General features: G+C 50.7%; 4 protein-coding genes across 4 annotated transcripts; 2 read left to right on the top strand and 2 right to left on the bottom strand.

Annotated features, from left to right (window-relative positions):
• The first annotated feature begins 93 nt into the window (after positions 1-93).
• Positions 94-2,127, top strand: BO83DRAFT_335578 (putative F-box protein (Pof7)). The gene is made up of 2 exons (XM_025528417.1): positions 94-701; positions 755-2,127. The coding sequence occupies exons 1-2, from the start codon at positions 318-320 to the stop codon at positions 2,012-2,014; spliced, it is 1,644 nt and encodes a 547-aa protein (XP_025389132.1). The 5' UTR covers positions 94-317; the 3' UTR covers positions 2,015-2,127.
• Positions 2,128-2,323: 196 nt separating this feature from the next.
• Positions 2,324-4,971, top strand: BO83DRAFT_335577 (putative ATP-dependent RNA helicase (Hrh1)). The gene is made up of 2 exons (XM_025528416.1): positions 2,324-4,505; positions 4,563-4,971. Exons 1-2 carry the CDS (start codon positions 2,358-2,360, stop codon positions 4,902-4,904), a joined length of 2,490 nt encoding a protein of 829 aa, XP_025389131.1. The 5' UTR covers positions 2,324-2,357; the 3' UTR covers positions 4,905-4,971.
• A 3,130-nt stretch (positions 4,972-8,101) lies between these two features.
• BO83DRAFT_377443 (alpha/beta fold hydrolase) lies at positions 8,102-9,127 on the bottom strand. Its single transcript, XM_025530994.1, has one exon. The coding sequence runs from the start codon at positions 9,070-9,072 to the stop codon at positions 8,194-8,196; it is 879 nt and encodes a 292-aa protein (XP_025389130.1). The 5' UTR covers positions 9,073-9,127; the 3' UTR covers positions 8,102-8,193.
• Positions 9,128-10,154: 1,027 nt separating this feature from the next.
• Positions 10,155-11,969, bottom strand: BO83DRAFT_387619 (uncharacterized protein; the record flags this gene model as incomplete). The annotated part of the gene is made up of 1 exon (XM_025532723.1): positions 10,155-11,969. The coding sequence occupies one exon, from the start codon at positions 11,967-11,969 to the stop codon at positions 10,155-10,157; it is 1,815 nt and encodes a 604-aa protein (XP_025389129.1).
• Positions 11,970-13,454: the final 1,485 nt, after the last annotated feature.

Below are 13,454 nucleotides of genomic sequence, written 5' to 3'. Positions count from 1 at the left end.
GGCGCGTGGAGCCGAACAGCTTCGATGGAAGTGCCGGAGATAAGCACTTGGTCCCTTTCTTTTCTCTCTTGCCTCTTCCACTGTCACGGTATCTGACTGATTCGTCGTTTTGTGAGACTGGACAACAAGAATTACAATGGAGTGTTAGAGTTGTACTTTGGTTTCTTTCCCTACCTTTTCCATTTTCTTTCTCTTCTTTTCTTCTATCCATTTGGTCGCCGACATTCCAGGTCCCGCCCGAGAGATAATAATTGCTTATCAATCGCGGCGGACCCAGATCGCCGCCGCACCCACTGCAACCAACTCCCCTAGCGGCCATGGAGGACAACGCAGAGCTCGAATCGTTTCGGCGCCAGTGGCGTGAGGAAGTTGCGCGCCGGGCGAAGCCATCGAGGCCTCAACCAGCGCAGCCCAGGTCAACAAAATCCTCCGCAGCCCCGTCGAGCCAATTCCCGCCTACCCACCATGAAGTAGCGGAGCGCAAAGACGAGGAAGACGGAGGAGTGGCATCAGTCGATCATAGTGAGATTGTCCATGGAGTCGGTCATTTGAGCTTAGGAGTAGCGGATGAGGATGCGTTTCACTCGCGAGTACCTCGAAGTGAACCCAAATCTGCATTGGAGCACTTTGAAAGAGCGGTCGAGAAGGAGGCCGAAGGGAACCTCGGAGACAGTCTGCAACATTATCGCAAAGCTTACCGTGTAAGAAAATACCTTTATACCAAGGGAACTCTTTCTGACAAGTCTGGGTACAGTTAGATGCAGCAGTCGATAAGACGTACCGAAACAAGCATTTCGCCTGGTCATGGAAGAAGAATGCGCAGCCACCTGCCAATGCTGCGGTCAGCAGTGCCACGGCAACACAACCAGCTGCAGATGAACCCGAGATCATACCAACCCCGGAACTTATCGCTTCATTTGCTCATCTTCCCATCCCGCAGGCCGAGCCCTTGATCGAGAATACCCCTCCGCCGCCGTGCCCTATTTCGAAGGTTCCGTCCGAGGTTCTGGTCGAGATCTTGAGACATGTGGCTGTGATAGATCCGGCATCCTTCTGTCGGGTAGCACTCGTTTGTAAGAGACTGGCATATCATTTTGCACATGAGCAGCACATTTGGAAACGTCTCTGCCAGGGCTCCGAGTTCGGATTCAAGGCCATGCACTATTCATTCGCTTGTGACATCCACGGCATACCGGAATACACGTTAGGGCCACGCTACACACCTTTTCCTCGATCAATGCCCGTTCAAATCCCGGAACCTTTATCGTCTTGGGCGGAGGTCTTCCAGATATTCCCTCGGATTCGGTTTACGGGTATCTACATTAGTACCGTGAACTACACCCGCCCCGGTGCAGCCTCGGTGTACCAGAACACCTCGTGGAACAGCCCCATTCACATCGTGACCTACTACCGCTATCTGCGCTTCTATCCGGACGGGACAGTCGTCTATTTACTCACCACAGTCGAGCCATTGGAGGTGGTGCCCTACATCAGCAAGGAAAACGTCAAGGCGGCACGGGCAATTTCCCAGAAGCAGTTCCATCGTCATATGGCAGACCCAAGCAACACCATCACGGGCCCTACCGATACCATTCCTCCCGTCGCCATGGGTGCGCTGAGGCAAGCTTACCGAGGTCGTTGGCGCTTGGCCAAACCGGCCCCCGCCTCTGATGCAGCCGACGACGTTCCCCAGGACGATCTCATTTCCGGATATGAGTCCTTGCCCGTCAAGGCCCAATCAGCGGGCGCACCGCCTGACCCTCGGGATCTGGTCATTGAAACCGAGGGAGCCGGTCCGAAGTACATGTACCTCTTGCACCTCTCGCTTCGGTCGGTGTCAGCAGCCAAACCCGCTAACGCTAACATGACGCCACCCAATCCGTCCAAGAACACCAAGCTGGCCTGGAAGGGCTACTGGAGTTACAACAGGCTTACTGACGACTGGGCTGAATTCGGACTCAAGAACGACCGGGCGTTTGTGTTCCGACGAGTGCGCGGCTGGGGTATGAATTGAACGTAGGATATAGAGATTATATGAACGGTAAAAGGGTATGGGATAAAAGGAACAGTAATTTGCAATATAGAACCAACAGAAATGATGGGTATGCTAGATTAAATGAATTTAACATGATATCACGAATTAAATGGACTGTCATCGTTTAGAACTACTCCTTAGAACAAGTACAATATCTTGGGTCTAGACAGCTGCCAAGCAGCCGCTTATCGATAAGCAAAAAATTTCGGGGATCCGCAACTCCGCCGACAACAAAGTTCCCCATCCCAACTTGACTTGCGACATGACGTTACGCCTTTAGTCCTTTACCTTCTCTCCAATAAACCCCTCACACGCCATCACCATGCCGGAGAGGGTCCGTACAGTTTTCAACGACGAGGGCGACGCCGTCCCCGCCCCCGCCCCTAGCAAACCGTCGTCGCAAAAAGCCGAACAAGACAACTCCGCACCCGTCACGAAGCGCAAGGTCCACAACAAGGAAGACGACCACAAGCGGAAGAACAAGAAGCGGAAGCATGAAAATGGCTTTATTGTGAAAGGGGGCAAAACAGAGAATCTCAACATGGAAGTACCCCCTCAGCCTGAGCAGAATGGAGACGGCCCCGTCTCGGACGACACGCCAGCGATCAAGAAGCAGAAGCAAGAACAAGCGCAACCGCAAAACTCAGTGAAGGATGGAAAACGCAAAGACAAACAACAAAAGTTCAAGAACACCAATTTTACTCCGCTACGAGAAAAGGCGCAAGCGTTATACCAACAGCGCAAGAACCTCCCTATTTTCCCTCACGGCGACGAAATTCGCGGCTACTTGCGCAAGAACGATGTGATGCTGTTGGTTGGTGAGACAGGTAGCGGAAAGAGTACACAGATTCCTCAGTTCCTGGTCAATGAGAAGTGGTGTCGGACGGCTAAGACGGTCGTGCGGGACCGTGATGGTGCGGAGAAGGAGATCCCAGTTGGAGGGTGCATTGCGATCACGCAGCCTAGACGAGTGGCGGCGATTTCGCTGGCAAGACGAGTGGCGGAGGAAATGGGGACCCCGTTGGGTAATTCGTCGCCTGCGAGTAAGGTTGGATATTCGGTTCGGTTTGATACGTCGACGTCGCCGAGTACGCAGGTCAAGTTTTTGACGGAGGGAATGTTGTTGCAGGAGATGTTGCATGATCCGTGGTTGACAAAGTATAGTGCCATCGTGGTGGATGAAGTGCACGAGCGTGGTGTCAATGTTGATCAGGTGCTGGGATTCTTGAGAAATTTGGTGTCAGGGAAGAGGGAAGGACGGGGTGGTGTGCCTTTGAAGGTTGTGGTGATGAGTGCCACGGCGGACATGGAGAGTCTGATGGGCTTCTTCAAGGAAGGGTTCCAGGGAAGTCCGCGAGCGATTGAGGCAGCGAACAAGGATACGAATGGGGACTCCGCAGACCAGAAGAATGAGGATGATATTGCTGTGTGCCATATCAAGGGACGTCAGTTCCCCGTCAAGACGATCTACTCTCCCGAACCGGTGCATGACTTTGTTGATGCAGCTCTCAAGGTCATCTTCCAGATCCATTACAAGGAGCCGTTGCCTGGAGACATCCTGGTCTTCCTGACTGGTCAAGAGACGGTGGAGGCGTTGGAGAGCCTCGTCAACGAGTACGCAACCGGAATGGATCCGGCGCTGCCCAAGATCCAAGTACTACCACTCTTCGCAGCGCTCCCTCAAGCAGCTCAACAACGAGTGTTCGTTCCTGCTCCTCCACGGACCCGCAAGATCATTCTAGCTACGAACATTGCAGAAACATCCGTTACAGTCTCCGGTGTACGGTTCGTTGTGGATTGCGGAAAGGCCAAGGTCAAGCAATTCCGCTCACGTCTCGGATTAGACTCGTTGCTAGTCAAGCCCATCTCCAAGTCAGCCGCCATCCAACGTAAGGGTCGTGCCGGTCGAGAAGCCCCAGGTCAGTGTTATCGACTCTACACAGAGAAAGACTACCTGGCTCTGGATGAGGTCAACACGCCAGAGATTCTACGGTGCGACATCAGTCAGGCCTTGCTCAACATGAAAGCCCGCGGTGTGGACGACATCATGAACTTTCCCTTCCTGACACGGCCCCCGCGAGAGGCCTTGGAGAAGGCACTGCTCCAGCTCCTGAGCATTGAAGCCTTGGAGGAATCCGGCAAGATCAGTCAAATCGGGTTGCAGATCGCCAAACTGCCTCTCACCCCGACACTGGGTCGCGTACTTCTCGCAGCCTCAGAATATGGCCCAGAGTGCTTGCTGGACGTGATTGATATTATCTCCTGTCTCAGTGTCGAGAACATCTTCCTGAACATCACGTCCGAGGAAAAGAAAGAAGAAGCCGAAGTAGCGCGTCGCGATCTCTACAGACGAGAGGGTGACCATCTCACGATGCTCGCTACAGTACAGGCCTACGCTGCGGAGAATACCGACCGAAAGGCATGGGCTGAGCGGCATTTGGTCTCCCACCGAGCCATGCAATCCGTAATGGTAAGACTCCCCCTCTCTCTTTTTAACAACATCAAATCAACCAGAGTTTCATCACAGGACGTCCGCAAACAGCTCACAACCCAATGCCGGCAAGCCAAGCTTCTCCCCAATGATGCCCGTGGCTCAGCAGCAAGCACATCGGTCCGCGACCCATCGCCCATTCACATCCTGAAAAGTTTCCTGCGCGGGTTCTCGACGAACACGGCGCGTCTGGTACCAGATGGTAGCTACCGCACGGTGGTGGGCAACCAGACGGTGGCAATTCACCCGTCCAGTGTGCTGTTTGGAAAGAAGGTTGAAGCGATTATGTACAATGAGTTTGTGTTTACGAATCGCAGTTATGCGCGGGGCGTGAGTGCGGTGCAGATGGATTGGGTGGGAGAGGCGCTTGCTGGGTAGGCTTATAGATAGATGTTGTATGTGATTTGCTTAGATGGATAGATGATAGATAGTTGGATATACCCAGAGCATAGAAGCAATTATCATTTAAGACTCTACTATATTACTATCTATCTTTTCCCAGGGAAACCCCTTCACATACCGTGGCCACTATCTCCAACGTAAAATCTACGACAGCAGCTATGACTCTACAATCACCATCATCCATCAACCTCACCACAAACAAATCCCCCCAAAAAACCTATCCTTAGTATTTCATAGGCGCTATCTCCCCAACATGGTGCCCACCGTTAATAAACTACTATCTACAGCGGTAACTAGAAAAATTCCGGACCTCCGACGGCCAATAAACCATCCGCTTACCAACCCCATCACCCAAATATCAATAGCCCTATTATCTTTATGCAGACTAATCTCCCCTCCCAATCATATTCAACTTCTCGAAACTCCCAGGTCTCATCTCAATTCTATGCAGATAGTTAAGTAGATAATAGAAAGATAGACTCTTCCCACAACCGTATATATCCACTACGTAGTAGCTAAGCGTCATCTCCACCCCGAGAATAAACCCGCCTACGGAACATGAACCCGTGTCATTCCGTCCCCACATGCATACACATCCGTTTCCTTTACCCGTGTCTACTGTAGTTATTGTCTGATTGTAACACCCTTCGCCATCAGTACCCCGAATTGCGAATATGCGCATAGACAGATAGAAGCAAAACCTATGGTAAAATCATCCCCATCCCGCCCCTTCCAACTCAGGACAAAAATAAGATTAAGATTAAATACTCAAGCGGCGAGGCGCTTTTACCATTGATCTGCTCCAGGGAATATAATCATCGAATTTACCAACTCTTCAATCATAAAAGTTCTAGAATGAGGATAAATCATTAACCGTAACTGAGAACTCTCAATTGAGGTGTGGGGACATTTTAAGATGAGTAGTGGTATATCATCGGCTTATTGAACTACCGTCTCTACCTAATCTAGTACTTACTACTAGCTAGAGAGTGAGTATCATTTCTCAGCTCCACGTATAAATACATGCATTGGAGGAAGGAAGGAAGGAAGGAAGGGAAATATTAAAGAAGTGGAGTCGGAACCGTTCCGATAGACTAGAATAGAATAGGCAGGCAAAGCGTAGCCGTGTTTATTATCGGGATTAGGTTTAGATTCATACTTGAACTAGTTAGTTGTATCTTGGTGACTGATTAGGTAGGACTATACACTCAATCATAAATATTGCTAGTGAACGTTAGAGTCTGTTGGGGAAGAAAGATTATGATATGTCTGTCGCGTGAGATATTACCCTATTTAGGTAGGTGAATAACCAGCCCACCCTTATCCTAGCTGTCCGTCTTCCAAGTGGTAGTGGAGTAAATAAAAGATTAAGGGAACCCAGGACGGAGTTGGATAGATGTAAACAGCATCCCCATCCCGCATTAGATTAACATGAGAGACAGAGTCTAGAGTAAAAGTATGAAAAGAGAGGGTAAGTCGCGTGAGAACTTCCCATCCCTAGCTAGACCGAATAATTACCATCTATCTAAAGAGATAAGTGAACGTACTGCATGCAGGAGCCACACTCACTGGGTGCAGATGAAACCGAACTAATATAGTATGAGCAGTGATAGATACAAGAGTATTATTACTTCAAGACGGAATATGTGTCTAATGGTTAGTTGCATCGGGGAGATTCGGCCGGAGGTACTAGTAATTAGGATCCATTCAAGTATATGATGTGTAGATACTATGTTATATGGGCAATTCCTTTATCTACTTCCTGCTATTCATATGACAATATCAATTATCAATAACAAATATATACTAATCTCTACCCTCTGTCTCAGCAGAATAGAGCAGAATAGAATAGACAATAAATAAACCAAAATATACAGAGTAGAAAGAATGACTAACTACTACTATACTGTACGGCCACAAATAAAATAAGTATGGCCTGGTCCAAGCTTCACCCCTTCCCCCTCCCCAACCAATCCCATCCCCAGGATCACCCACGCGCAGCACATCCACAAATACAAAAAAAAAAAAAAAAAAAAAAAAAAAGTAAATAGCCTAAAGTCAAAACCAAACTCACATGGCCACTCATTCTCCAGTCTCCACCCGTCATAAAACGCAACGCCAAAAACAGTCGGCTAAGTTAATGGTTACCGCTGACACATTCGTTACTTACACTGCATACAAACTGTTTACATGCTTGAATTTTGCAATACCCGCCATTACCCTACCACAGTAATCTGGCTAGACTATGTACTAGTGTGTACTATGTAATATGTACATGCCGACCCATATGGATCAACTCACTCACTCACTTAATCATTAGTAGACTAGTCTCTCCTCTGTAAGACTAAAGGAATGACTACTGCAGCCCACAAAAATAAAGAAAAAAAAGAAGCAAACTAAGCAACAGCGGGACCCGCGGAATGCATTTCTCTCACCATCGAGATCCCTCCAGGGGAGCACGTGCCCGGTTGCCTGTTTTGTAGAGGTAGACTAATGTAGAAGATTCACACCCCACTGTCACTGTCACGGGTTGACACATGTCCCATCCATTCTCCTCTGTCCAGGTTGGTTGGGGGAATTGCTGGGGTTTACGGAGTAGTAGAAGGGAAATGTGAGTGTGGGAGAGTGCAACTCCGGAGTAAACTAGACCGAAAATCTACTTTTAGACCATTATTTCTCCGCGCATCCTGGGATTTCTTTTATCCTGTAGGCAGCAGCAGCAGCAGCAGTCAATGATAAAGTAGTAGTAGTAGTAGTAGTAGTAGTAGTAGTAGTAGAACGCTGCTAGATAAAATCCGTACACCGGGAAAGAAACTCAAAGTGAGAGAGGAAGGGCGGGATTTGCTTATTATTTAGAAGGAAAGAAATCGATTTAGCTTGCATATTTGCTTTACTATGATATTCATTCATTCCCGCAAAGTTGTAGTTGGTGACTACTGCAGCTACTGCAGTAGCAACGTCCAGCTGAGCCAGGGTATTCTTCGGCAAAACTAGTTGCTTCGTGCTTAATCTACTACGCCAATCAATTCACCTCGGCATTTGAACCCTCGATATCTTTTCCCGGTGGAGGGAAAGGAGAAAAAAAAAAAAAAAAAAAAGACTAGCTAAGCTTAGCTAAGTGCGTATCTAGTAGATCTACTGTCCAATCAAAATCACAGAAAATTGCATTGCTTGTCTAAATGGTATGTAAGTGATCATGAGACATCGTAACGAGGTATCTAACTAATCGAATCAAATCGAGCGTTGAGTGAAAATCTGCTGCACCCTAGAAACTCCCACCACTGCCACTACTGCTACTCCCAGCGTAAGTACAGTCCCGGAAAAACCCCTCGATGCGTCGTAACATCTTCGCCGGGTTGGAGTACATGGGGAAGTGCCCGCTTGTGGGGATTTGCGCCAACTCAACCCCCTTCATCTCTAATTGACTCAGAAATGACACTTCGCGGTTCTGGTCTCCGAACATGTACATGAGCGGGCAGGATAATCGGAGGAAGCGACCTAGGAGGTTCTTCCATGAGAGCTCGACGGCGGAGGTGACGAGGGGGCGGACGGCTTCGGGCCGCACGCGGGAGGGCAGTAATGAAGCGTACAGAGCGTGTGAGTAGCCTGGGGTGGAGTGGGCGTGGGCGATGAGTTTCTGGAGGTCGTCCTCGGGGCTAGAGGAGGGGGAGGATTTAACGAGGTCGGTGTAGAGAGAGCGGGTGAAGAAACAGTTCTCTGGGGAGAGGGTGCCTTCGATGTTGATGAAGGCGAGTAGTTGGTATTGTGTTGGGGGTAGAGAGGCGGCGAGCATGAGGCCTGTTAGGGCGCCGGTGGAGTGTCCCATTAGGTAGAAGGAGGTGATATGGAATTGCTTGAGCACGGCTTGGGCTGTGGCCACGAGGAAGGAGATGGTCAGGTCGCTGCTGGGACCATAGTATTCAGAGGCACCGCAGCCGGGGGCATCGTAGGCGATCAAGGTGTGGTCTCGTAATGATGGGAGGTAGACCAGATCGTGGAGATCTTCTTTGCAAGAGCCGAAGCCATGTAGGAAGAGTATAGCAGGTTTGGGTCCGGGGCGATAAAGGGTAGAGAGCTTGAGGGGATGGTCATTAACCGTCAGAGAGAGGGTTGAGAAAGATGGAGGTGGACTGTCGAGGATCATCATGAACGATAAGGGCAAATAATATAAGATCGAGGGATTTTAGGTTTGCGCAAGGACTCAAGGGACTGAAACAGGCAGGGCAGGGCGATAGTACTTACTTCTTATATGGCTCTCAGACGGACCTAGGGATAGCACCTGTGTTACTGGTGTAGAGCCCAGCCGAACAGGCCGCATGGTGCTAAAGCGCCCATAAGATGACGAGTGGATCTTTCAGCACCCGATTAGCGCATTGACTAACTGTAAGGTAACTTCGGTTCCGAGTCACAGCCTGTCATCCACAAGCAAAGAGCCATACAAAACTCCGAAGACGCCAACGGGGGGAGCAATCCGTAATTGATATGACAAGTGGGAACTAAATGGCTTCACTCCGGTTCGACTAACGGCAAGTGGGGGCGTGAAATGGTCCGTGGCAAGGGACGCCCGGCAGATTCACTGCTAACTCCAGTAGGGAGATAGTCCAGAGTAAGTAGGTATGATCATAATTGGTTTCTTCTCCAAATCATTCATTTGTGACACGGCTGAGCCGGCCATCCTTCAGCTGAAATTATTCCAGCGAAGCTAGTGGCATGCAGTTAGTCCGAGTGATATCTCACACATTCACACTATGTACATCCATGTCGCATCCAGTCCCTGGTCTATTGCCAAAAGTGCGTGCTTCTGATTCCTCCGATCCTGTCCGATGCGCTCCGAAGCATAGTTCAGATCTGCCCCTCTACCACTGACGCCGTCGTTATGCACCTTTTCCACGCGCAAAATGCATCCTGCGCCCGAATATCGCCGCCCAAGGGAAAATATCGTCTAGCTGGAAAGTGCCACAGTGCGTGCAATATATATGGGATGTTCCAGAATCGCCATAGACCATGTGGCAAATGCATAATACAGCCGCATATAGCCCAAAGAAAAAAACATGCAAATCATCCAGAATTCCTCAATGTACGACGTATGTAAACTCCCAGGATTAGAACACCACAACACCAGACCGATATGGTAGAGCCATTATTCAAAATAAATATAAAAAGCCAACGTGCGATATGTATCCAAGAGAGGGGTCTATAGACAAATGAAAAGATCCAGCTCTCATCTCACACCTCGCCCCAGCCTCCCAGGCCAGCTGCAACGGGCGCCACAGCACTCCCGCTGTCCACACTGCCCCCGATATCCCAGTAATTGCGACTGGAACCGGTAAGCGTCCGGCGGCTGGAAATGGCAGACAACTTGGCACTCTGGCTAGCACAGCTAGAACTGGGGCGACGGTGATGCGGGCGCATAATGGGCGACGACAGCCCGGTTGGTCCGGTGTGATGCGAATACTGCGATTGCCGGCGAATCTGCGCTTGAGAGCGCGAATGCGCTCGGGCAACGAGCGGATGGTGCTGCCGGATGATTGCCGCGCGACGCGATGCATCTTGCGGGGCTCTGCGGGGAGTGCTGTGATGAGAGTCGTTGTTGCTGCCCCGGTGGGTGAATCGGTTCCGCAGGTACCGGAAGACCATCCGAATATCCAGCTCTCGCTCCCAATACTCCTTCTCCTGTTGGGCGCGTGCTGATTCAGCCAGCGGCTCAGCCGCGGAATGGCTGGCTGAACGATTGACGATATCGTCATCCTCGATGCCCCATTGCGCCGCATGTTCTCGGCTACTGGGGTCGCCCAATGTAGGCAAAAAGTGTGGAGAGAGGACCGATTCTGCGTTCATAGTGGACTCCAGATTGGTAGGACCCACCGAGGCAGAAGGTGCGTCGGCCTCTTCCGGCACGCGATCGAGAGGTATGCCAGCATACTGATTCGGGATCTCATGAGACATGTTCAAATAGGTCGTGAACGCACCGGGATGTTCGCACAGCTGGTTGACGAGAATCCCCAGCTCGTGCGCGATGCGCTGCAGCACTTTACTCTGCCAGATAGGGTGGTCTTCCGGCACGGAGTCCAGCTCCTGGTTGAGTGCCTCGATGTTCGATGCATATTCCCTCGCTGAAATTGGCTCGTCATCTTCAGTGGAGGGCAACGACTCCCCGAAAATTACAGATAGCAGCGAATCATCGATCCCGATGAGGTCGCGGATGACCTTGCGGGTGATTCGCTGCAACAGAGACTCGTCCCCGTCTTCTTCCTCCTTTGCCGTCGAAGCAGAGTCGGACTCCTTGGGGGTCTCAAGGACCGCATCTGGAACGTCCGAAACCGTCGGATAAGATGCAACGGGGTCGGTGATGCCGCTGGCGCGACTATCACGCCGTCTGCGCGTTGCTTTCTCAATCTCCTGCAGAAGCACCCGGCTTTGTTCCATTCTCCATTTCTCAATGCGCTGCCACCGTTCTCTCTCCATGTCCGCCTCTTCTTCATTTCCAACCATATCCAACTGACGCTGGACACTCGAGCGACGGCGTGGCTGTAGGTCGGGTCTCCGATTGGGATTGTACTGTTCGTGCTGCCACAACTGGTTTTGTACAGCCTGGCTAGAAGCCTGGAAACTGCCGAGTCCATCATGGGCTGGGAGAACCGCAGGAGCCCCTTGGTCTTCTTGAACCAAGGACGGGGCTCGAAAGGCGTGTAATCCATCGTCCAGACTATCTAGTTCCGTCCCGTCATCGTCCAGCGGCTCATCGAGAGCGTCACCGACATCCTCGCTTTCTGGCCCGATCGCAGATCGGGTTGCCGTGCCAAACGAGCCAAAATCACTTAAACGTGAGATGCCTTGTGTTCGTGGGGTGCGATCAGTAGAGGTGGTATGCGTGCGGGCGGTGGTGGAGGGTTGTTGGGTCGGCGAGAAGAGCACCCATTCTGTAGCTTCGTTCTCCGGTAGTAACGAGAGGGGCGAGGTGATATCGGGGGCGGGAGAAGGCAGGGAGTTGGAATAGGAAGGGCGTCGACGGGGGACTTGGGGAGGTAGACGAAACGCCATGGGTTGACTTGCCAGATGGGAGCGATGAGGCGATAGCAGCAAGAATCGAAGTGGCTGGAGGTTTGGGGGGAGGGAGAGGGGAGGGAGAGGCAGATAGCGAGATAAGAACAGTTATCGATCGCGCGGTGGATCTTCCCCGCGTGACCGTGTTCGGAGAGACTGAGATGGGAACAGATGGCAATGAGGCAAGGGAGGGATAAGGCTATATAGCCACGAGCAAGCCTAAATGCCACCAAATGTTGGACAGTCAGGCAGAAGAAGCGTCTCGAGGCCTGCAGGGGGAGAGAAAGGGGAGTAAAAAAAAGTAAAGATGGCCAGAAAGGTCCGATAGCGCTGATGCTGACGCGAGGGCCTCTGCTCTCGCTGATGAGTCGGAGATGACGTGGGAGGGAGGAGATAAGGCGAAGGTTCAAGCCAGCAAGAAATGCTCCATGGTCCTTGGGAGGGGAGGAGGGGGTTTTGACACAGGAAATGGTTCCCCTCTTTAATGAAGAGAGACAAGTAGTCGAATAGTGCTATGGTAGACTAAGTATGGTAGACAAGACGAACAAGTCAACCGGACGAAATGAACCCGGATGATGCCAGTCACCAGACCGGGTCGGTGGGTGGATAATCGCAGGAACTCTCTCTCTCTCTCTCTCACTCTCTCTCTCTCTTTTTTCTCTCTGAAACAAAACGAGGAAAAAGTTTAAATCCATCGACGGGACAATCTTATCCACAGTTCAAGTCAGAACAAGGATTTCCTTCTTATTCCAGCTTTCTCTTTGTCTACTTTATAAATAAATAATAGTCTTGTCAATAGTGTCCCGTCCCCGACCAGCATCCAGATCAAACACCTCGTAAATACATACAGTAGAAAGCTTGGGGGGGGAGAAAGAGAAAGGAAAGGAGGTGACGCTGACTATCGAATCCGATCAACTGCATGGTGACGATCGGCTGATCGACGTCTGTCTGCGGGATCTGTCGAGTCTCGATATCACCACTCCCTATAGAGTACAAGTACGTACTTCCTGTGGAAGTTTCCTCCTATTGCTGCCACCTCAACCCCACCGACCGACACGATGAGAGATAGTATGCTTCGTACCTCGCGGTGTGTATGTGCATCCCTCTCCTGATTTTCGACTGGCTTCTCCACAAAATAAACAGGTCAAGCCATCGAGGGATCAGCCAGTGTTGATCACCCCATCGCTCTCTCCACTGGCTCTGATCTCAATGACATGTCATCATTCCTCCGTGTTGCCTGCATGGCCCAAGGCGAGGCGAGGCTGGGCTGTCAGTCAGTCAGGGGTTTGCTCGCTTCAGGTCTCGACTGCTGGCTGTGCCCGCTCTTTCAGCTGTAGTCTTCAGCCCCCCTCGGGTCTTATCTGCCTGTGTAGTCTTGTAACTTCGGTAGATAATACGATTAGTCTGTCCATCTTATGTTTGTACAATTAAAAGTGAAGAACGATAGATGTTTTATAGTGCTGAGATACTTGCAGTTAGGGG

This window comes from Aspergillus eucalypticola, assembly GCF_003184535.1.
Source record: "Aspergillus eucalypticola CBS 122712 chromosome Unknown BO83scaffold_9, whole genome shotgun sequence".
In the NCBI taxonomy this organism is placed as follows: domain Eukaryota; kingdom Fungi; phylum Ascomycota; class Eurotiomycetes; order Eurotiales; family Aspergillaceae; genus Aspergillus; species Aspergillus eucalypticola.
This window is presented reverse-complemented; position numbering and strand designations above follow the sequence as displayed.